The sequence below is a fragment of the Chelonia mydas genome, chromosome 18, assembly GCF_015237465.2.
Source record: "Chelonia mydas isolate rCheMyd1 chromosome 18, rCheMyd1.pri.v2, whole genome shotgun sequence".
NCBI lineage: Eukaryota > Metazoa > Chordata > Testudines > Cheloniidae > Chelonia > Chelonia mydas.
In genome coordinates, this window is record NC_051258.2 from 1334118 (window position 1) to 1355693 (window position 21576).

General features: G+C 49.0%; 1 protein-coding gene across 4 annotated transcripts in view; it reads right to left on the reverse strand.

Moving 5' to 3' along the window:
- USP48 (ubiquitin specific peptidase 48) overlaps positions 1-18084 on the reverse strand; it is a 60621-nt gene extending 42537 nt beyond the window's left edge. The window contains exons 1-9 of one of the 4 annotated variants that reach the window (XM_037880926.2): positions 17836-18084; positions 16636-16756; positions 15788-15944; positions 14621-14748; positions 9146-9270; positions 8358-8466; positions 6470-6603; positions 5929-6011; positions 5295-5474 (exon numbers count right to left, since the gene is read on the reverse strand). In XM_037880926.2, coding sequence (XP_037736854.1) covers positions 5295-5474; positions 5929-6011; positions 6470-6603; positions 8358-8466; positions 9146-9270; positions 14621-14748; positions 15788-15944; positions 16636-16756; positions 17836-17969 — 1171 coding nt within the window. In that variant the 5' untranslated portion in view covers positions 17970-18084. Of the gene's footprint in view, positions 1-5294; positions 5475-5928; positions 6012-6469; positions 6604-8357; positions 8467-9145; positions 9271-14620; positions 14749-15787; positions 15945-16635; positions 16757-17531; positions 17547-17835 lie in introns of those variants that run through there. The other 3 variants (XM_037880927.2, XM_043531612.1, XM_037880928.1) reach the window with 3 other exon arrangements.
- Between the last annotated feature and the right edge of the window lie 3492 nt (positions 18085-21576).

Sequence of the window (21576 nt, forward strand, 5' to 3'; positions counted from 1 at the left end):
AGGGTACAGAATGTGAGTGAGGCCAAACAGCAAAAATTAAGATGTTTGTACACTAATGCAAGGAGCCTAGGTAACAAAATGGAGGAACTAGAGTTACTGGTGCAGGAAGTGAAACCAGATATTATAGGTATAACAGAGACCTGGTGGAATAGTAGCCATGACTGGGCTACAGGTATTGAAGGGTATGTGCTGTTTAGGAAAGACCGAAATAAAGGTAAAGGTGGTGGAGTAGCACTGTATATCAATGATGAGATAGAATGTAAAGAAATAAGAAGCGATGAAATGGATATGACTGAGTCTGTCTGGGCAAAAATTAAATTGGGGAAGAAAACTATTAGAGCCTCCCCTGGGATAGTGCTTGGGGTGTGCTATAGACCGCCGGGATCTAATTTGGATATGGATAGAGCCCTTTTTAATGTTTTTAATAAAGTAAATACTAATGGAAACTGTGTGATCATGGGAGACTTTAACTTCCCAGATATAGACTGGAGGACGAGTGCTAGTAATAATAATAGGGCTCAGATTTTCCTAGATGCGATAGCTGATGGATTCCTTCAGCAACTACTTGCTGAACCGACTAGAGGGGATGCCATTTTAGATTTGGTCTTGGTGAGTAATGAGGACCTCATAGAGGAAATGGTTGTAGGGGATAATCTTGGCTCAAGTGATCATGAGCTAATTCAGTTCAAACTGAATGGAAGGATTAACAAAAATAAATCTGCAACTAGGGTTTTTGATTTCAAAAGGGCTGACTTTCAAAAATTAAGAAAATTAGTTAGGGAAGTGGATTGGACTGAAGAATTTATGGGTTTAAAGGTAGAGGAGGCCTGGGATTATTTTAAATTAAAGCTGCAGAAGCTATCGGAAGCCTGCATCCCAAGAAAGGGGAAAAAATTCATAGGCAGGAGTTGTAGACCAAGCTGGATGAGCAAGCATCTTAGAGAGGTAATTAAGAAAAAGCAGAAAGCATATAGGGAGTGGAAGAAGGGAGGGATCAGTAAGGCAAGCTACCTTATTGAGGTCAGAATATGTAGGGATAAAGTGAGACAGGCTAAAAGTCAAGTAGAGTTGGACCTTGCAAAGGGAATTAAAACCAATAGTAAAAGGTTCTATAGTCATATAAATAGGAAGAAAACAAAGAAAGAAGAAGTGGGACCGCTAAAAAACTGAGGATGGAGTGGAGGTCAAGGATAATCTAGGCATGGCCCAATATCTAAACAAATACTTTGCCTCAGTCTTTAATAAGACTAAAGAGGATCTTAGGGATAATGGTAGCATGATAAATGGGAATGAGGATATGGAGGTAGACATCACCATATCTGAGGTAGAAGCGAAACTCAAACAGCTTAATGGGACTAAATGGGGGGGCCCAGATAATCTTCATCCAAGAATATTAAGAGAATTGGCACAAGAAATTGCAAGCCCATTAGCAAGAATTTTTAATGAATCTGTAAACTCAGGGGTTGTACCGTATGATTGGAGAATTGCTAACATAGTTCCTATTTTTAAGAAAGGGAAAAAAAGTGATCCAAGTAATTATAGGCCTGTTAGTTTGACATCTGTAGTATGCAAGGTCTTGGAAAAAATTTTGAAGGAGAAGGTAGTTAAGGACATTGAAGTCAATGGTAAATGGGACAAAATACAACATGGTTTTACAAAAGGTAGATCGTGCCAAACCAACCTGATCTCCTTCTTTGAGAAAGTAACAGATTTTTTAGACAAAGGAAACGCAGTGGATCTAATTTACCTCGATTTCAGTAAAGCGTTTGATACGGTGCCACATGGGGAATTATTAGTTAAATTGGAAAAGATGGGGATCAATATGAAAATTGAAAGTTGGCAAAAGAATTGGTTAAAGGGGAGACTGCAGCGGGTCCTACTGAAAGGTGAACTGTCAAGCTGGAGGGAGGTTACCAGTGGAGTTCCTCAGGGATCAGTTTTGGGACCAATCTTATTTAATCTTTTTATTACTGACCTGGGCACAAAAAGTGGGAGTGTGCTAATAAAGTTTGCGGATGATACAAAGCTGGGAGGTATTGCTAATTTAGAGAAGGACAGGGATACCCTACAGGAGGATCTGGATGACCTTGTAAACTGGAGTAATAGGAATAGGATGAAATTTAATAGTGAGAAGTGTAAGGTCATGCATTTAGGGATTAATAACAAGAATTTTAGTTATAAGCTAGGGACGCATCAACTAGAAGTAACGGAGGAGGAAAAGGACCTTGGAGTATTGATCGATCATAGGATGACTATGAGCTGCCAATGTGATATGGCTGTGAAAAAAGCTAATGTCGTCTTGGGATGCATCAGGAGAGGTATTTCCAGTAGGGATAAGGAGGTTTTAGTACCGTTATACAAGGCACTGGTGAGACCTCACCTGGAACACTGTGTGCAGTTCTGGTCTCCCATGTTTAAGAAGGATGAATTCAAACTGGAACAGGTACAGAGAAGGGCTACTAGGATGATCCGAGGAATGGAAAACTTGTCTTATGAAAGGAGACTCAGGGAGCTTGGCTTGTTTAGCCTAACTAAAAGAAGGTTGAGGGGAGATATGATTGCTCTCTATAAATATATCAGAGGGATAAATACCAGAGAGGGAGAGGAATTATTTAAACTCAGTACTGATGTGGACACAAGAACAAATGGATATAAACTGACCACTAGGAAATTTAGATTAGAAATTAGACGAAGGTTTCTAACCATCAGAGGAGTGAAGTTTTGGAATAGCCTTCCGAGGGAAGTAGTGGGGGCAAAATATCTATCTTGCTTTAAGATTAAACTCGATAAGTTTATGGAGGAGATGGTATGATGGGATAACATGGTTTTGGTAATTAAATATTCATGGTAAATAGGCCCAGTGGCCTGTGATGGGTTTTTAGATGGGGTAAGATCCAAGTTACCCGGGAAAGAATTTTCTGTAGTATCTGGCTGATGAATCTTGCCCATATGCTCAGGGTTTAGCTGATCGCCATATTTGGGGTCGGGAAGGAATTTTCCTCCAGGGCAGATTGGAAGGCCCTGGAGGTTTTTCGCCTTCCTCTGTAGCATGGGGCACGGGTCACTTGCTGGAGGATTCTCTGCTCCTTGAAGCCTTTAAACCACGATTTGAGGACTTCAATAGCTCAGACATAGGTGAGAGGTTTTTCATAGGAGTGGGTGAGTGAGATTCTGTGGCCTGCGTTGTGCAGGAGGTCAGACTAGGTGATCATAATGGTCCCTTCTGATCTTAGTATCTATGAATCTATGATAGGGTCCACAAACACTTAGCCCTCCAGCATAACGATCCACACTTATTTGCAAGTCTGCCCCCCATGCAGGGCCAGAGTTCAAGAGTGTTTCCCTGCAGCAGATAAGCAGATCTCCAGTACCTGAAGCAGAACTCCTTCCACAGCTATATACGTTTGGGATGGCATCTGCTCTTACAGGAGAAAGAACCCTGAACTCAGGGCTTGGGAGGAGCTGGGAAAATCACTAACACACACTGAACAAAGTTTGTATTTATAACTCTTTGCACATAAAAGCTCCAAAACCACAAATATTAATCAACATACTTAACTTTAAGACCCCGAGTAGTCCTACTGACTTCAGTGGGACTACATCTGTGCTTAACGTTACGCATATGCATGAGACTTTGTGGGACCCTGGCTTAATATTGTTTGGTTTCAGAGTAACAGCCGTGTTAGTCTGTATTCGCAAAAAGAAAAGGAGTACTTGTGGCACCTTAGAGACTAACCAATTTATTTGAGCATAAGCTTTCGTGAGCATCCGATGAAGTGAGCTGTAGCTCACGAAAGCTTATGCTCAAATAAATTGGTTAGTCTCTAAGGTGCCACAAGTCCTCTTTTTCTTTTTGTTAATATTGTTTGTGATCTGAATGTTTTAACCTACTGTTACAAGTAAACCAAGGAGTAACCCATGAGGCTAACAGAACAAAGATAAAAGAAAACCATTTTTCTGTGTTTTGGGATTTGACAGCACTGTGTATAATCAGCTTCATGAGGGTCAATTTCATCACTCATGCACTAAGCATGACAAAAATCACAGGTCTAGTGGCAGTTCACATACATGCTCTTTACCACTAACTTTACCAACAACAAGCAGCAAAGCTGAAAACTAAGAGACATCAGATAGGTGTGTGCATGGAGGAAGTCGGGGGGTGGGGGGGGAGAGAGAGGAAGGCAGGGGAGGTCTGAGCATGTTTGGTGTTGTTCTCAGGGTTCCCCAGAAGAACCTTATACAACAAATGATGGATCAGGTAAAAAATAGATTTAAAAAATCCTAAAGGCCATATTTATGGTGCTCTGTCAGAAAACTGAGGGCCTTTTAAGTCAGCCAAAAAAACTTCCCTTTGTACAAGCATAGCCTCAACTCCTTGAAAAAGGGATTTTTCTGCTTGCTTTTTATATGAGAAAAATCTGGTCTTACACTTTCCTGCTTTTGTTAAAGCACTAGAATGAGGATTCTTAAATGCCTCTTGCAGTACTCTGCCCAAGTCTACAAACCCATCCTGAGAAGTACTGAGCATTGACTCACTGAAGTTACTCACACGCATAGGAATTTGCAGATTCAGGCACTCAGACTGTTAGTTTAGAACTCAATAGCTCCTTCACATAAGCTGCAAGCAGAGCAAGCTGAAGCTCTTCAGCAAACTCAGGGAAGTCAAGACCAACAATGCCAATGTAAACAGATATTTGGGGGGGGGGGAGGGGGGGTTGGCAGGGGAAGGGGGCGGGAAGAAGAGGAAAAGAAGTGATATAAAAGATAAAAATATTGTTATGTAGTTTTTGCTCCAAAAATGTTTTGGTTTTGAGATTTATGAAAACTTTTCAGTTCCCCTTCAAAAAGATGAACAACCTCCTCAGTGCAAGTAAATATACAACAGGTAACTAAAAATAATCTTGCTCTCTAATAATAAAGCCTCATTCTGTGTGCTGGGTTGGGAAGAAACAGCTTTGCATACATTTTACCAATACGCAAGTTAATGATTTGTTTAAAAAGTGGTTGTCTAGGTAGATATGCACACTACTTGCCATATTACAATCTATAAGAGAACTGAAGTAAAGTCAGTCATCACCAGGCCTGTAAGACATTCAACAATCAGATGGGGTTGGGGAGAGGGTTAAAAATTGGCTGCAACTAATCAAGTTGCAATTTCATTAGTTACCCTTAAAAAAATGTTAAAAAGTTATGACTGCAAATCACTCAATACATGTATCAGGGCAATTGATTTAGCCTCCATGTTTTTGGTGAAAAGTTATTTTAAAAGGGCACTCACAACTTAAAGGTTTTACCTAGATCTTCCTCAATCCCCAGTTGCAATTTCTTCCCCTCCATCTTTTCTATGTCTTCATCATTAAACTTGTACCATTCACCAGTCTGAGGGTCTTTCACATGAGCAATGTAGTGACCAGAGTATGCACTCACTCCCCTGTGTATAAGAACTGCACTAAGTTCATATATATAGACACCATCTGAAAGAGAACAGGCAGTTTTTTAATCCACCAGAAAATACAAAGAACACAAGCAGCAAAAAAGTTCTTTTAAGAACTGTACCAAGACTTACTTTATACAAGACATATACACAACACAGCATAATTTTTTTCCCTATTATTTCCCAAAGAGAGCAGTAGCACACACGTTGTGATGTATACATTCTTAACTCACAAATCTGGTAGCCAGAGCTCCAAACAGTTTGAAATTTAGGAATTTTTGTTAAAGTACCTAAACTCAACTGCTGGTTTATCAAATGAGGACAAACATGCTTAAGCTTCCATTTTAAATAAAAAGGTTAATAGCCAGAAATGACTTATTTATTAGCACAACTGTTTTAGTTGTTTTCAGCTAGAGGACAGGTTCAGGCAAGATCTTGGCAGCTAATGGCTATATTAGTACAATTAGTCAATTAATACTTCATGTATAACTCACCTTTTTGTTCCATAAAAGGTTCCATATCAAGCAATTCAGAAAAGCCAATGTAAGTATTCAACTTTTTCTTATGGCCAGTTTGTCTATTCAAAAACAAATTACAAGACTTTCATGTACAAGTATTCAATGCAGCAAGGAGAGTAAACATCTTTTTGCATACTTAATCTAAAATTTTAATTTGCAAATCACTACTGTATTTAACAGATGAGACTACTGGATACTTAAATGAACTTCACACTGAATGCATCCGATGAAGTGAGCTGTAGCTCACGAAAGCTTATGCTCAAATAAATTGGTTAGTCTCTAAGGTGCCACTAGTACTCCTTTTCTTTTTGCGGATACAGACTAACACGGCTGCTATTCTGAAACAAAAAATTAAGTGCACAAATGCTCAAATTCATATCATTTAACTCAATTCAGACTTGCTGAATAGAACCAAGTTGTATGAAGTAAAAACCAAAGCAGAGAAAGTAACTACAAGCATTTCTGAGTGACCGATATCCTTCCTAGGTTTACAACACATACAGGTTAGGTCACTTACCTGTCAAACACAAAACGCATCAGCTGCAAGTTGAGTGTACATGGAAGACTAAGCAGCCTGATCTTCCTTGTTGCATTTTGTTTACTCTGACAAGTTTCACAAAAGTAACGATTGTCCCCTTCTAACTTTTCTTCCTGACCAAGAAAAAAAGGAAGGTCATCAGTACATGTTACAGAGTGCAACATTAATTCTATGCTCAGCAGAGTTATTTGCTGCGGCCCACCAAGCTCCCCGTGGTGCTCTCCCCTCCCCCCGCCCCCCCGAGTTATTTCCTGTGGCAGCCAAACTCCCCTCACCCGCCATCCCCGTCCCCCCCCAGTGCGCCGCTTCCCTGCTCCTCTGCCTACCTCCAGCGCTTCCCACAGCCAAAGCAGCTGTTTGGCAGTGCTTAGGGTTTTCCAGGAGGGAGGGGAGAGGAGCGGGGAGCCGCCCACTCAGGGGAGGAGACGGAGAAGAGGCCGGGATTTGGGGAAGGGGTTGGAATAGGGGCAGGGAGGGGGTGGGGGGCGTCAGTGATGCGGCCCTCGGGTCAATGTACTAGTCCTCATGTGGCCCTCCTGGTGATGTGAGTTTGAGATCCCTGCTCTAGCCTGAGATTCAAAACTATATATAGATACCAAGTTAAAATGTGAGAATTCTAACTATATCATTCAAGCTGTATTCCAAAATTTATCATAGTTAAAAAAGTTATCAAAAGTTATCATAAAAAAGATATCAAAAGTTATCATAGTTATTAATAGGCAGCTGTCAGTCTTAGGAAACCACCTGAGTTCAGTCTGGAAGACATAAACCCCAGTTGCAGTATCGGGCAGATTATCAAAATTGCCCTCCACAGTACAGAGAGACGTGCAAACTTGGCTTCTACCAGAAAGATGGTGGAAAATTCTATTGTAATGAGGTCACATAGGTAGTGTGGCATGGCTGTATGGCCAGAACGAATAGAAAGCCATATTTGAGCAATGAACATGCAATGAGACCCATGTAGATGGATCCCTTCCCCCATGCTGAGCCAAATTAACTCCAATGTGGATCAGCAAGGGCCAGATGTAAGCAAGGAGGCTTGCCTTTTAATTGTAAGGCAAACCTTCAAGCCCAAGTTCATTGTTGCAAGGTGGAGATACGGTAGTCTTGGGGTGTGGTAGCCTCCTAATGCATCTCTTAGATTTGCAGATATGTAATTGTTTGCTTTTTATTGTAGAAGGCCTTTCACAAGCAAAGCAACATGTTGGTCAAGCAAGTCACCCTGCTTCACCAAACTATTGGACTAATTACAGAGCAAAAGACTAAACTTATAATTAACTTTGCCCTTAATATTTTTAATGACTTTCACAACTCAAGCCTTAAACACCCTGAACCTGAGTTCTAGTCAAATTTTAAATATGCATTAAAAGCAGATGTAGGTGCTGAGGCTGCTTCTCCAGAGCCACCTGCCAATATTTTAGTTTTTAAAAAGCTCTGCCGTTGACAAACCAGGGAAGCAAGGGAAATGACCATACACAGAGTGCTACGAACGAAAAAGCAAACAAACGGAGAAATACTTCCTAATCTTTCAGTTCTAGTAATTTTAGATGGAATATTTTCAGAAAGATGTCTCTCTTTAATTGCCACTATTTTACCATTACCACACTCCTTGTTCTCTGACCTCATTAAAAGTTTTATCTGAATTAGGAGTACAGGACTGGGCCCACATTTAGGACAGAAAACTCGAATTGTTACTCGTCACCCAGCTGAGTAGATTCAAAGCTCTGACCACTAACTGTGATACCATATTGAAAATTAAAGCACTTCTTGAACAAAAGGGGAAAAACTTAAACACCCTCTCAACAGGCAAGGAGACTAATGCTTTGTGGGTGCTACAGAAACAGTAGGATTCCATAGGAATTGGTACCTTAAGAAATTCTGTGATACAGTCTGTCAACTGTTTGTGCCCTTGGATATTTAACTCCAGTTCATAAAATTTCGATATGAGTTTAGACTCCCTGCCACACTGGTTACAGCTAGAATTAAAAATAAATTAAAATAGATCAGTACATGTCTTAAAGTGTCAGTCATTTAACCACCAGAAAACTTTACTGCTGAAGTTCTTCCTCTGATTGTTAAACCAGGAGAGAATGGATTAAATTATCTCCAACACTCTGTTTCCAAGATTGCATGGGTCACAGAAGAGGACCTCAGAAGAGAGCGTCCAGCAGGAAGTAAAGAAATGCCCATTTACAACTGATCTTTCTGCTATGTTTCAAACATAATTTACAATTCCACTACTGGGAAACAAAACAAGCATTGGGGCACCATAATACCACGTTCTAGATATGGGGAATTAATCCACATAATTAAATAATTCAGGTGGCTATTTATTTGTGAGTTACTTTCCTTTACTAAAGGATGAATTACAGAAAAATAGATAAACTGTAGAATGTTAAAAATTATACACACAGTCTTATTTTTAAGAAACTCAAGATTGTAAAACACACTGAAAACATTTTCTAGTTTAAAAATAATTTAACAAAAGTCACCTTCCCTTCTGCTAAAGATTAAAAAAGAATGGCTCCTTCCCACTCATGCCCTCCTCTCCCCCACCAAAAAAAAAGTCTTCAATATTTGTAGGAAGGTGACCAGAAGAATAGGCAAACACACTGAGCAAGAAAGCACCACTAGAGAATTAAAGCAACTACTTACACAGTGACATATGCATACTCTCCGCAAAACTGCTTTTGAACAATGTTCCGTACATCTGGATTTTTTTGTTTAGACAAAGTATCCTCTAGCAGTGACATGAAAAGCTTTGAAAATTCCTGGGCATCCTAGAACAAAACAGCAATACTTGGTAATACACTGCAACTCAAAAGTGGAGTCAGAACCTACCTCTCTAATTTACTGAATTATGTCCGTGATGGAGACCCACATACCAAATTACATGGAAGCGGACTAAAGAGCATGATGAATAGAAAAATACAAGTTAAGAGGGCTAAGAAAAAATTGAACTTGACTAAAGGGAACGTAAGACACCTAGCATGAGAATAACAGCATGAATGAAATTGGTACAGTGCTGGTAGCTAAGAAGTGTTTGATTTCTGGACTGCAATGTGTGACTGAACAACAGGAGTGGCTCATTTATGGTATAAATCCCATTATTCTCACTTTATAACTCCACATTGTGAGCCAATTTTTTCCCCACAAGAATACTGAAACAAATATTTGACTGACAGGCTTTTTCAGAGCACTGCTTATGTTGTAAAAATGGCACACAGTAGTTTAAAGCGTATTAATCTTCCTTTGTTAGGGAATGGAGTATCCTTTGCTAAGGACATGGAACAGCTTCTGTGTGAGGAGAGATTAAAAAGACCGACTTTTCAGCTTAGAAAATAGACGAGTAAGAGGGGATATGATGGAGGTCTATAAAGTCTTGCCTGGCGTGGAGAAAATAAATAAGAAGTCAAGTATCAGAGGGGTAGCTGTGTTAGTCTGTATCCACAAAAACAACGAGGAGTCTGGTGGCACCTTAAGGACTAACAAATTTATTTGGGCATAAGCTTTCGTGGGTAAAAAACCCACTTCTTCAGATGCATGGAGTGAAAATTACAGATGCAGGCATTATTATAGTGACACATGAAGAGAAGGGAGTAACCTCACAAGTGGAGAACCAGTGTTGACAGGACCAATTCAATCGGGTTGAATGTGGTCCACTCCCAATCCCTGATGGGGAGGTGTCAATACCAAGAAAGGGAAAGTTGCTTTTGTAGTGAGCCAGCCACTCCCAGTCCCTATTCAAGGCCAAATTAAGGGTGTTAAATTTGCAAATGAATTGCAGCTCTGCAGTTTCTCTTTGAAGTCTGTTTCTGAAGTATGGCTACTTTTAAATCTGTTGTAGAATGTCCAGGGAGACCGAAGTGTTCTCCTACTGGCTTTTGTACGTTACCATTCCTGATGTCCAATTTGTGTCCATTTATTCTTTTACTAAGGGACTGTCTGGTTTGACCAATGCACATGGCAGAGGGGCATTGCTGGCACATGATGGCATATATCACATTAGTAGACGTGCAGGTGAATGAGCCCCTGATGGTGTGGCTCATGTGGTTGGGTCCTCTGATGGTGTCGCTAGAGTAGATATGGGGACAGAGTAGACAACAAAGTTTGCTACAGGGATTGCTTCCTGGGTTAGTGTTTCTGTGATGTGGTGTGTAGTTGCTGGTGAGTATTTGCTTCGGGTTGGGGGGCTGTCTGTAAGCGAGCACTGGCCTGCCTCCCAAGGTCTGTGAGAGTGAGGGATTGTTTTCCAGGATAGGTTGTAGATTATTGATGATCAGGTTTTAGCTGGGGGCTGTACGTGATGGCCAGTGCTGTTCTGTTATTTTTCCTTGTTGGGCCTGTCCTGTAGTAGGTGACTTCTGGGTACCTGTCTCGCTCTGTCAATCTGTTTCCTCACTTCCCCGGGGGGATATTGTAGTTGTAAGAATGCTTGATAAAGATCTTGTAGGTGTTTGTCTCTGTCTGAGGGATTGGAGCAAATTCGGTTGTATCTTAGGGCTTGTCTGTAGACAATGGATCGTGTGATGTGTCCTGAATGGAAACTAGAGGTACGCAGGTAAGTATAGCAGTCAGTAGGTTTCCAGTAAGGGTGGTGTTTATGTGACCATCACTTATTTGCACTATAGTGTCCAGGAAGTGGATCTCTTGTGTGGACTGGTCCAGGCTGCTGTTGATGCTGGGGTGGAAAAGGTTGAAATCCAGGTGGAATTTTTCAAGGGCCTCCTTCCTGTGGGTCCAGATGATGAAGATGTCATCAATGCAGCACATCTAGAGGAGGGGCACTAGGGGACGAGAGCTGGGGAAGCGTTGTTCTAAGTCAGACACAAGAATGTTGGCATACTGTGGGGCCATGTGGGTACCCATGGCAGTGCCGCTGACTTCAAGGTACAAATTGTCCCCAAATCTGAAATGGTTGTGGGTGAGGACAAAGTCACAAAGCTCAGCCATCATGTGTGCTGTGGCCTCATCAGGGATACCGTTCCTGACAGCCTGTAGCCCATCCTTGTGTGGAATATTGGTGTAAAGAGCTTCTACACACATGGTGGCCAGGATGGTGTTTTCAGGAAGATCACCAACACATTGTAGTTGCCTCAGGAAGTTGGTGGTGTCTTGAAGATAGCTAGGAATGCTGGTAGCATAGGGTCTGAGGAGAGAGTCTAAAAAGCCAGATAATCCTGCTGTAAGAGTGCTGATGCCTGAGATGATGGGGCATCCAGGGTTTCCAGATTTATGGATCTTGGGTAGCAGATAAAATACCCCTGGTCGGGGCTCTGGGGGTGTGTCCGTGTAGACTTGTTCCCGTGCCGTAGCAGGGAGTTTCATGAGCAGATGGTGTAGTTTCTTTTGGTACTCCTCAGTGGGGTCACAGGATAGTGGCATGTAGAATGTGGTATTGGAGCCTGGCAGCCTCCTGTTCATAATCCGACCTGTTCATTATGACTACAACACCTCCTTTGTCAGTCCCTTTGATTATAATGTCAGAGTTGTTTTTGAGGCTGTGGATTGTATTGTGTTCTGTACGGCTGAGGTTACTGGGCAAGTGATGCTGTTTATTTACACTTTTAACCTGTGTACATCTGCGGATGCACTCTTTGTAGAAGTCCACAGTCTGTTGTTTCAACTATCAGGAGGGGCCCATGCAGAATTCTTCTTGTTTTAGTGTTGGTAGGAGGGTTCCTGTGGGTCAGTGCACTGTTCAGTGGTGTACTGAAAATATTCCTTGAGTCGGAGACATCAAAAGTAGGCTTCCAGATCATCGCAGAACTGTATCATGTTTATGGGGGTGGTGGGGCAGAAAGAGAGTCCCCGAGATAGGACAGTCTCTTCTGCCAGGCTAAATGTGTGGTTGGACAGATTAACAATATTGTTGGGTGGGTTAAGGGTATCACTGTTGTGGCCCCCTGTGGCATGTAGGAGTTTAGATAGTTTACTGTCCTTTTTCCTCTGTAGAGAAGTGAAGTGTGCATTGTAAATGGCTTGTCTCATTTTTGTAAAGTCCACCCACATGGCAGTTTATGTGGAAGGTTGGTTTTGAATGAGAGTCTCCAGTTTTGAGAGCTCATTCTTGATCTTCTCCTGTCTGCTGTACAGGATGCTGATCAGGGGGTTCCTCAGTTTCTCTGAGAGCGTGTGGCACAATCTCTCTCCACAGTCAGTGAAGTATGTCAATTGCAATGGATTTTTTTTTTTTTTTTTTTTAACCTTCAGTCCATCTGGTATGATGTCCATCTGTTTGTACTTGGAGAGGAAGGTGAGGTCTGTCTGCATCTCAGAGTTTTTTGATAAGGTTGATGGATTTCCACTTCATATAATCATTATAATCCAACCACAACTAAATCATCCCAGCCAGGGCTTTGTCAAACCAAGCCTTAAAAACCTCGAAGGATGGAGATTCCATCACTTCCCTAGGGAACCCATCCCAGTGCTTCACCACCCTCCTCGTGAAATATCCAACCTAGACCTCCCACACTGCAACCTGAGACCATTACTCCTTGTTCTGTTATCTGCCACCACCAGAACAGCTGAGCTCCATCCTCTCTGGAACCCCCCTTCAGGTAGCTGAAAGCTGCTATCAAATCCCCCCTCACGCTTCTCTTCTGCAGACTAAATAAGCCCAGTTCCCTCAGCCTCTCCTCATAAGTCATATGCCCCAATCGCCTGATCATTTTTGTTGCCCTCCGCTGGACTCTCTCCAATTTGTCCACATCCCTTCTGTAGTGGAGGGACCAAACTGGATGCAATACTCCAGGTGTGGCCTCACCCGTGCCGAATAGAAGGAAGTAATCACTTCCCTTGATCTCCTGCCAATGCTCCTACTAATACAGCTCAATATGCTGTTAGCCTTCTTGGCAACAAGGGAACACTTTTGACTCATATCCAGCTTCTCATCCACTGTAACCCCTAGGTCCTTTTCTGCAGAACTGCTGCTGAGCCAGTCGGTCCCCAGCCTGTAGCAGGGCATGGAATTCTTCCGTCCTAAGTGCAGGACTCTGCACTTGTCCTTGTTGAACCGCATCAGAATATCTTTTGGCCCAATTCTCTAATTTGTCTAGGTCCCTCTGTATCCCATCCCTACCCTCCAGCATATCTACCTCTCCCCCCAGTTTAGCGTCAAACGCGAACTTGCTGAGGATGCAATCCATCCCATTATCCAGATCATTAATGAAGATTTTGTACAAAACCTTGCCCCAGGACAGACTCCTGGAGCACTCCACTTGATACCGGCTGCCAACTAGACATCGAGCTATTGATCGCTACCCACTGAGCCTGACAATCTAGCCAGCTTTCTATTCACCTTACAGTCCATTCATCCAAGCCATACTACTTTAACTTGCTGGCAAGAATACTGTGGGAGACTGTATCAAAAGCTTCGCTGAAGTCAAGATAAGTCCACCACTTTCCCCATATCCAAAGAGTCAGTTATCTCATCACAGAAGGCAATCAGGTTGGTTAGGCTGACTTGCCCTTGGTGAATCCATGCTGACTGTTCCTGATCACCTTCCTCTCCAAGTGCTTCAAAATGGATTTCTCCATAACCTGCTCCATGATTTTTCCAGGGACTGAGGTGAGGCTGTAGTTCCCCGGATTCTCCTTCTTCCCCTTTATAAAGATGGGCACCATATTTGCCTTTTTCCAATCATCTGGGACCCCCCAGATCGCCACGAGTTTTCAAAGATAATGGCCAATGGCTCTGCAATCATATCAGCCAACTCCCTCAGCATCCTCAGATGCATTAGATGACCTCTAGGAAAAAACAAACAATCACCCAAGTGTGGCTCCAGGGTTTCTCATACCTCTGAGACCCATCATGACACTGCTTTGCAGTGTCAACACATAAATACAAGTTACTTCTGTTTACATGATAGTTCTAGTCAAGCAACAGAAAAGTAAAAGCACAAGCAAGCAAGACAGTATGATTTTAATCAGTTTTTTCATTTTAAATCTAAGGCCGGCTCCTCAAGGTGTAAATCAGCACAGCTACAATGAAATCTACCAAACAATGCCAATTTACACCTACTGACAATCCAGTCAACAGGCTTTTATGCTCTGTTACAAGATAAACGTTCCACCATGCCCAATTTGTTCAAAAGGAAAGTTCATCAAATATAAAAACCTCAAGACTACCTGTTGTTGTCCTGTATCCAAACCTAGTGCTTTAACAAACCCGGAGGGATCAATATATCGTCTATTACTGTTCTGTAACAAAGCAAACAAATACTGAAGATGTTCACAAATTGTCTGGGGTTCATAATCTATTGGAAAAAAAAATGCCCAAGTTAGTGATCAGCAAGTTACTGTTCTTCTCAAAACAATACAAGAGAAAATTAAAGTCGTTCCAAGTAGAACAATTTACTTTTTGTTAGTCAATGGAAGAAACTTTTTTAAATACACATCTTGATGGCCAGAAACAAGCTGTTCTTGTTTATAGCTCAGATTATAAATCGTCATGAGCTCTAAAGTGGTTAAAATTAAGAATCAGAAAAATCATAGTTCTAAAGAAGACAGATTTTCCCATTTTAGACTGCACTGCCTTTTCCACAGCCAACGTTCAGTAGGGGGAGAAGGCCTAAGGCTATTAGTTAATATTAAATTCTGTTATGTTGTACACTTGAGGTTTTCCACAATATTTTGTTGCTTTCAAAATACCCTATCTTCGGAGTACCTCCTCCAACAAATGACGTGATGGGCTAAAAATAACACCTCACCAAAAATGGCCAAAAATTTATTTTATCTGGTGTGAAATACCAGCTGCAATAGTACTTTTACGCAGCATGGTAAAATAGGTATTACAGTGCGATATTCCACGGTGTACAACGGAAAGCAGCGTGCCGTTAAGCCACATTAACTGCAAAGCACACCTACAGCATGCTAAACAAAGAACATGAGCCACTGGTCTAATCTAGTGTGAACAATCTATCTAGTACATAATTCGAGCACCAATAGTGGCCAATGCCAGATTTTTCTACATAATTTCCTTATGTGGGATTGAAGTTCTCGCATGAAATATGCCTATGGGTGGAATCTTCTTCCTATTCCCAGTCATCTAGCGGTAAAATAATGTCCTGAAACATGAGAATTAATATTTCTTCTAATTTTTCCCTCTCTAGTCACTTAATATGGCTTACCATGTTTCACTTTATAAAGCAGAAAATGACTTCACACCATCAGGTTCACAAAATTTCAGAGTAGCTCATTCGAATACATTAAACTTCTCTCTTTGCTCAGATAATTAAAGCAACTTTTGCTTATAACAAGACACAGGCTTAGGAGATGCTTTGACCTTCCACTAACCTTTGTCTTTTGGGATGCCTTCACCAGTTACATATTCACTGCAGGTGCTTGGACACAAGTAAAGCGCCTGCCGAAGTTCCAAGTTAAGAAACCACATCTGCAAGAAAGTGTTCACGTAGCATGTGGCTCCAAGGTTCGTTAGGCCTACAAAGGCGTTCTAACAGAAAACATGATATGAATTAATTCCTATTTAAAAGGAGCAGACTGATAAAACTGAGTGTCAATTAGGCTCTTTCTACACTACTGCTTTTAGCTGAGTTTGTAACTAGTTATTGGTGCTGAGACTCTACAGATTTCTGGAGTTTTCCTTCAAGCTTCTTAGTCTCCAACAGCACGTGTCCAATCAACATGGTGTCATTAAATAGACAACTGTTCATCTGTAATTCTGCTTATCTGCAGATATCATCTGACTCTAATTATACTAACACACTTCCCTGTCCTGTTTCTTAACTCTGGAGGGAAGCACGTAACATTTTGAACTTCTAATTCTCTTCTGGTGATTTCTTTGGATGCCTCTTATTGTTAGAATGTAGAAAATTCATTGCATTCTGCTCATCAAGGAAATGAAATTGAATGCAGTGAGGCATTCAGAGCTGGTCTCAGATGGGGAATGAACAACTAGGGCCTCAAATCTTTGAATGCTAAGGGAATTCCAGACTCATACTCGGGAGCTAAAACCCAGTAATGGGAATCCAGTCAATATGGTATTCTTTGAAGAAGAGGGTTCTTCTATATAGGCCCTTAACCTACAAACACGTAAGCAGATACATAAACTTTCCTCACATAAGTAGAAAGCATTTGCAAAACTGGAGCTACAGCCTGAATGACAAAAAAAGAGTTTCTTTTACCTTTTTCCTCCGTTCAGAGTTTGGGTCATCAATGTTGTGAAAGCTATTTTCATCAATTTCTCCTAGCCAAACATGTTCACCAATCCCAACCAAACAGTTTGGGTTTCCTCTGCAGTTTCTTCTACAAAAACAGTTATGAAAACACTAAATTATAGACAATACGCTTGCCATTTGTAATTAGTGCATAAACAGGCAGCAGACAAGGTGAACCAAATTATTTTTATTTGCAAAACAAAGGGCAACAGCAAACAGAATAAAGAACACTCAGAAGTAACTTGAGAAGTTTTCTTTAGTAATGGTATGTGCTCTTTAATTTATGACCAACAGGTTCTGGTTTTTACGGAACAGGCTTGGAGGTACTGGTTAGTGTTAATCTCAGTACAACTCACCCAAACAAAATCCTCATTTTAGTTGTTGAAATGAGCAGAAATACCACTTTCTCCACAAAGGGAATTTTTATTTGGTTTTACAAAGGCAATTTACAGCTGACAGCGAATCTGCCTGATTGCTCTTGACAGTGCTCCTATACCTCGTCCAGCACAACTTCAACTTGCTCACCCACACATAACATGGTGACAAGTCGGAGACGGTGGAAAGGGCTTGATGTTGTCACTTGCTCAGCAGGCACCTATAGCCCACTGGGGGCAGGCGGGTATTTTAACATACTTAAAGTAGACTGGGTGCATTAATGGCGTATTTCTTCCTAAGGGCATTTACTACTGGGGTACGTGAGTTTTCAAAGAAATTTCTGTACACAAAACCCCCTCCCTAGCGCAGACAGAGGCAGCTGTTCTGCCGGTCTGGCAAATCCACCTGAAGTCGGAACAGGTTGGTTCCCCCCAGGCACAAAGCCCGAAGTCTGGCAAGACCCTGAACGTTACCGGAACGGTGCCAACCTGGAAGTCTCAGGTGCCCAGGGCTTTGCTTCTCTCTACGGCCGCTACAGCCAGAGGGGCGAGCGGGCGGCAGAGCGCTTGGGCGGCGTGGAGCGCCCCGGGCTCGGCGAGGGGCCGCCGGCGGGGGTCACGTGGGCGCCGCCGGGGACGGGCCAGCCCCGCGCCGAGCCCGCCATCGCAGCCGGGCCAGCCCCTGCCGGCCGGGCGGGCCTGGCCCGGAGCCGGGAGAGCGCGGCCGCGGCGGGGCGGCCCAGGCGGGCGGGGCGGGGTCGGGCCTGCCCGGGGCGGGCGGGGGGGGCGGTACCTGCACACGCCGCGCTGGCAGGGCTCCAGCCCGACGCGATAGGCCGCCTCGATGTGCTCCTGCGTCACCGCCTCGGGCGGCACGGTCTCGGTCCAGCGCCAGGCCGCCTTCTCCAGCTGCAGCCGCGGGGCCATCGCGCTCCGCGCCGGGCGCCGCCTGCGGAGCGAGGGAGCGGCTCAGACGCGGCCGGGCCCCCCGCGACACGGACGTTGAGCGCGCGCCCGACGCCTCTGCCGCGCGGGCCCGCCGGGAGCCCCCCTCGCGCCGCGCGCGCCCGGCGCCCCCGCCCGCTGCTCCGCCTGGTACCTGGCCGCCCGCTGGCTGCGGCCCCTCGCGCGCCGGTGCGCGGCCCCGCTCAGCCCGGCCGGGCGGCTCCTTGGCTGCGCGCCTGGCTCCTGGCTCTCGGGCCCAGGTAGGGGCTGCGCCGACGCGTTGACGACATGGAGCGACCGCACGTGAACGGGTGACGTGCACACCCCGCGCGAGCAGCGTCCGCGGCGTGAGGGGCGTGGCCTGCGGAGGGGCCGGAGGAGGCGAGCTGCCGCCGGCGGGCCCCGAGCCGGCCGCGGGGGAGGCGCTGTGAGGAGAAAGGCGGGCTCCCGGGCCGCGGGCTGCCAACTCCCCGGGCCGGCTGGCCGGCCTCCGCGGGGAGTAAAGGTTCTGTCGCCCAGCCAGAGTTGGCAGCTCCCGGGGGCGGGGCAAGGCGGAGAGGCCTGGTCCCGTGGGGCGGCGGGTCCTGGGGCCGCCGGGCCGCCGCTCTGGAAGGGGGGTCCTGGGGCCGCCGCTCTGGAAGGGAGGGGGGGGGGTCCTGGGGCCGCCGCTCTGGAAGGGAGGGGGGGGGGTCCTGGGGCCGCCGCTCTGGAAGGGAGGGGGGGGGGTCCTGGGGCCGCCGCTCTGGAAGGGAGGGGGGGGGGTCCTGGGGCCGCCGCTCTGGAAGGGAGGGGGGGGGTCCTGGGGCCGCCGCTCTGGAAGGGAGGGGGGGGGGTCCTGGGGCCGCCGCTCTGGAAGGGAGGGGGGGGGGTCCGGGGGCCGCCGCTCTGGAAGGGAGGGGGGGGGGTCCTGGGGCCGCCGCTCTGGAAGGGAGGGGGGGGGGTCCTGGGGCCGCCGCTCTGGAAGGAAGGGGGGGGGTCCTGGGGCCGCCGCTCTGGAAGGGAGGGGGGGGGGGTCCTGGGGCCGCCGCTCTGGAAGGGAGGGGGGGGGGTCCTGGGGCCGCCGCTCTGGAAGGGAGGGGGGGGGGGTCCTGGGGCCGCCGCTCTGGAAGGGAGGGGGGGGGGTCCTGGGGCCGCCGCTCTGGGAGGGAGGGGGGGGGGGGTCCTGGGGCCGCCGCGCTGGGAGGGAGGGGGGGGGGGGGGTCCTGGGGCCGCCGCTCTGGGAGGGAGGGGGGGGGGGGGGTCCTGGGGCCGCCGCTCTGGAGGAGGGAGGGGGGGGGGGGGGGGTCCTGGGGCCGCCGCTCTGGGAGGGAGGGGGGGGGGGGGGGGTCCGGGGGCCGCCGCTCTGGGAGGGAGGGAGGGGGGGGTCCTGGGGCCGCCGCTCTGGGAGGGAGGGGGGGGGGGGGTCCTGGGGCCGCCGCTCTGGGAGGGAGGGGGGGGGGGGGTCCTGGGGCCGCCGCTCTGGGAGGGAGGGGGGGGGTCCTGGGGCCGCCGCTCTGGAAGGGAGGGGGGGGGGGTCCTGGGGCCGCCGCTCTGGAAGGGAGGGGGGGGGGGTCCTGGGGCCGCCGCTCTGGGAGGGAGGGGGGGGGGGGTCCTGGGGCCGCCGCTCTGGGAGGGAGGGGGGGGGGGGTCCTGGGGCCGCCGCTCTGGGAGGGAGGGGGGGGGGGGTCCTGGGGCCGCCGCTCTGGAGGGAGGGGGGGGGGGGTCCTGGGGCCGCCGCTCTGGGAGGGAGGGGGGGGGGGTCCTGGGGCCGCCCGCTCTGGAAGGGAGGGGGGGGGGGGGTCCTGGGGCCGCCGCTCTGGAAGGAGGGGGGGGGGGGTCCTGGGGCCGCCGCTCTGGAAGGGAGGGGGGGGGGGGGTCCTGGGGCCGCCGCTCTGGAAGGGAGGGGGGGGGGGGGTCCTGGGGCCGCCGCTCTGGAAGGGAGGGGGGGGGGGGTCCTGGGGCCGCCGCTCTGGAAGGGAGGGGGGGGGGGTCCTGGGGCCGCCGCTCTGGAAGGGAGGGGGGGGGGGTCCTGGGGCCGCCGCTCTGGAAGGGAGGGGGGGGGGGGGGTCCTGGGGCCGCCGCTCTGGAAGGGAGGGGGGGAGGGGGGGGTCCTGGGGCCGCCGCTCTGGAAGGGAGGGGGGGAGGGGGGGGGTCCTGGGGCCGCCGCTCTGGAAGGGAGGGGGGGAGGGGGGGGTCCTGGGGCCGCCGCTCTGGAAGGGAGGGGAGGGGGGGGGGGGGTCCTGGGGCCGCCGCTCTGGAGAGGAAGGGGGGGGGTCCTGGGGCCGCCGCTCTGGAAGGGAGGGGGGGGGTCCTGGGGCCGCCGCTCTGGGAGGGGGGGGGGGTCCTGGGGCCGCCGCTCTGGAAGGGAGGGGGGGGGGTCCTGGGGCCGCCGCTCTGGGAGGGAGGGAGGGGGGGGGTCCTGGGGCCGCTGCTCTGGGAGGGAGGGAGGGAGGGAGGGGGGGGGGTCCTGGGGCCGCCGCTCTGGGAGGAGGGAGGGGGGGGGGTCCTGGGGCCGCCGCTCTGGGAGGGAGGGGGGGGGGGTCCTGGGGCCGCCGCTCTGGGAGGGAGGGAGGGGGGGGGGTCCTGGGGCCGCCGCTCTGGGAGGGAGGGAGGGAGGGGGGGGGTCCTGGGGCCGCCGCTCTGGGAGGGAGGGAGGGAGGGGGGGGGGGTCCTGGGGCCGCCGCTCTGGGAGGGAGGGAGGGAGGGAGGGGGGGGGTCCTGGGGCCGCCGCTCTGGAGGGAGGGAGGGAGGGGGGGGGTCCTGGGGCCGCGCTCTGGAGGGAGGGGGGGGGGGGGGGGGGGGGGTCCTGGGGCCGCCGCTCTGGGAGGGAGGGAGGGAGGGGGGGGTCCTGGGGCCGCCGCTCTGGGAGGGAGGGAGGGGGGGGGGGGGTCCTGGGCCGCCGCTCTGGGAGGGAGGGGGGGGGGGGTCCTGGGCCGCGCTCTGGAAGGGGGGGGGGTCCTGGGGCGCGCTCTGGAAGGAGGGGGGGGGGGTCCTGGGGCCGCCGCTCTGGAAGGGAGGGGGGGGGGTCCTGGGCGCCGCTCTGGAAGGGAGGGGGGGGGTCCTGGGGCCGCCGCTCTGGAGGGAGGGGGGGGGTCCTGGGGGCCGCCGCTCTGGGAGGGGGGGGGGGTCTGGGGCCGCCGCTCTGGGAGGGAGGGAGGGGGGGGGTCCTGGGGCCGCCGCTCTGGGAGGGAGGGAGGGAGGGGGGGGTCCTGGGGCCGCCGCTCTGGGAGGAGGGAGGGGGGGGGTCCTGGGGCGCCGCTCGGGGAGGGAGGGAGGGAGGGGGGGGTCCTGGGGCCGCCGCTCTGGGAGGAGGGAGGGGGGGGGGTCCTGGGGCCGCCGCTGAGGGAGGGAGGGAGGGAGGGAGGGGGGGGGTCCTGGGGCCGCCGCTCTGGGAGGGAGGGAGGGAGGGGGGGGGGTCCTGGGGCCGCCGCTCTGGGGGGGGGGGGGGGGTCCTGGGCCGCGCTCTGGAAGGGAGGGAGGGAGGGAGGGGGGGTTCCTGGGACCGCGCTCTGGAAGGGGGGGGGGGGGTCCTGGGGCCGACGCCTAGGGAGGGAGGAGGGAGGGGGGGGGTCCTGGGCCGACCGCTCTGGGAGGGAGGGAGGGAGGGGGG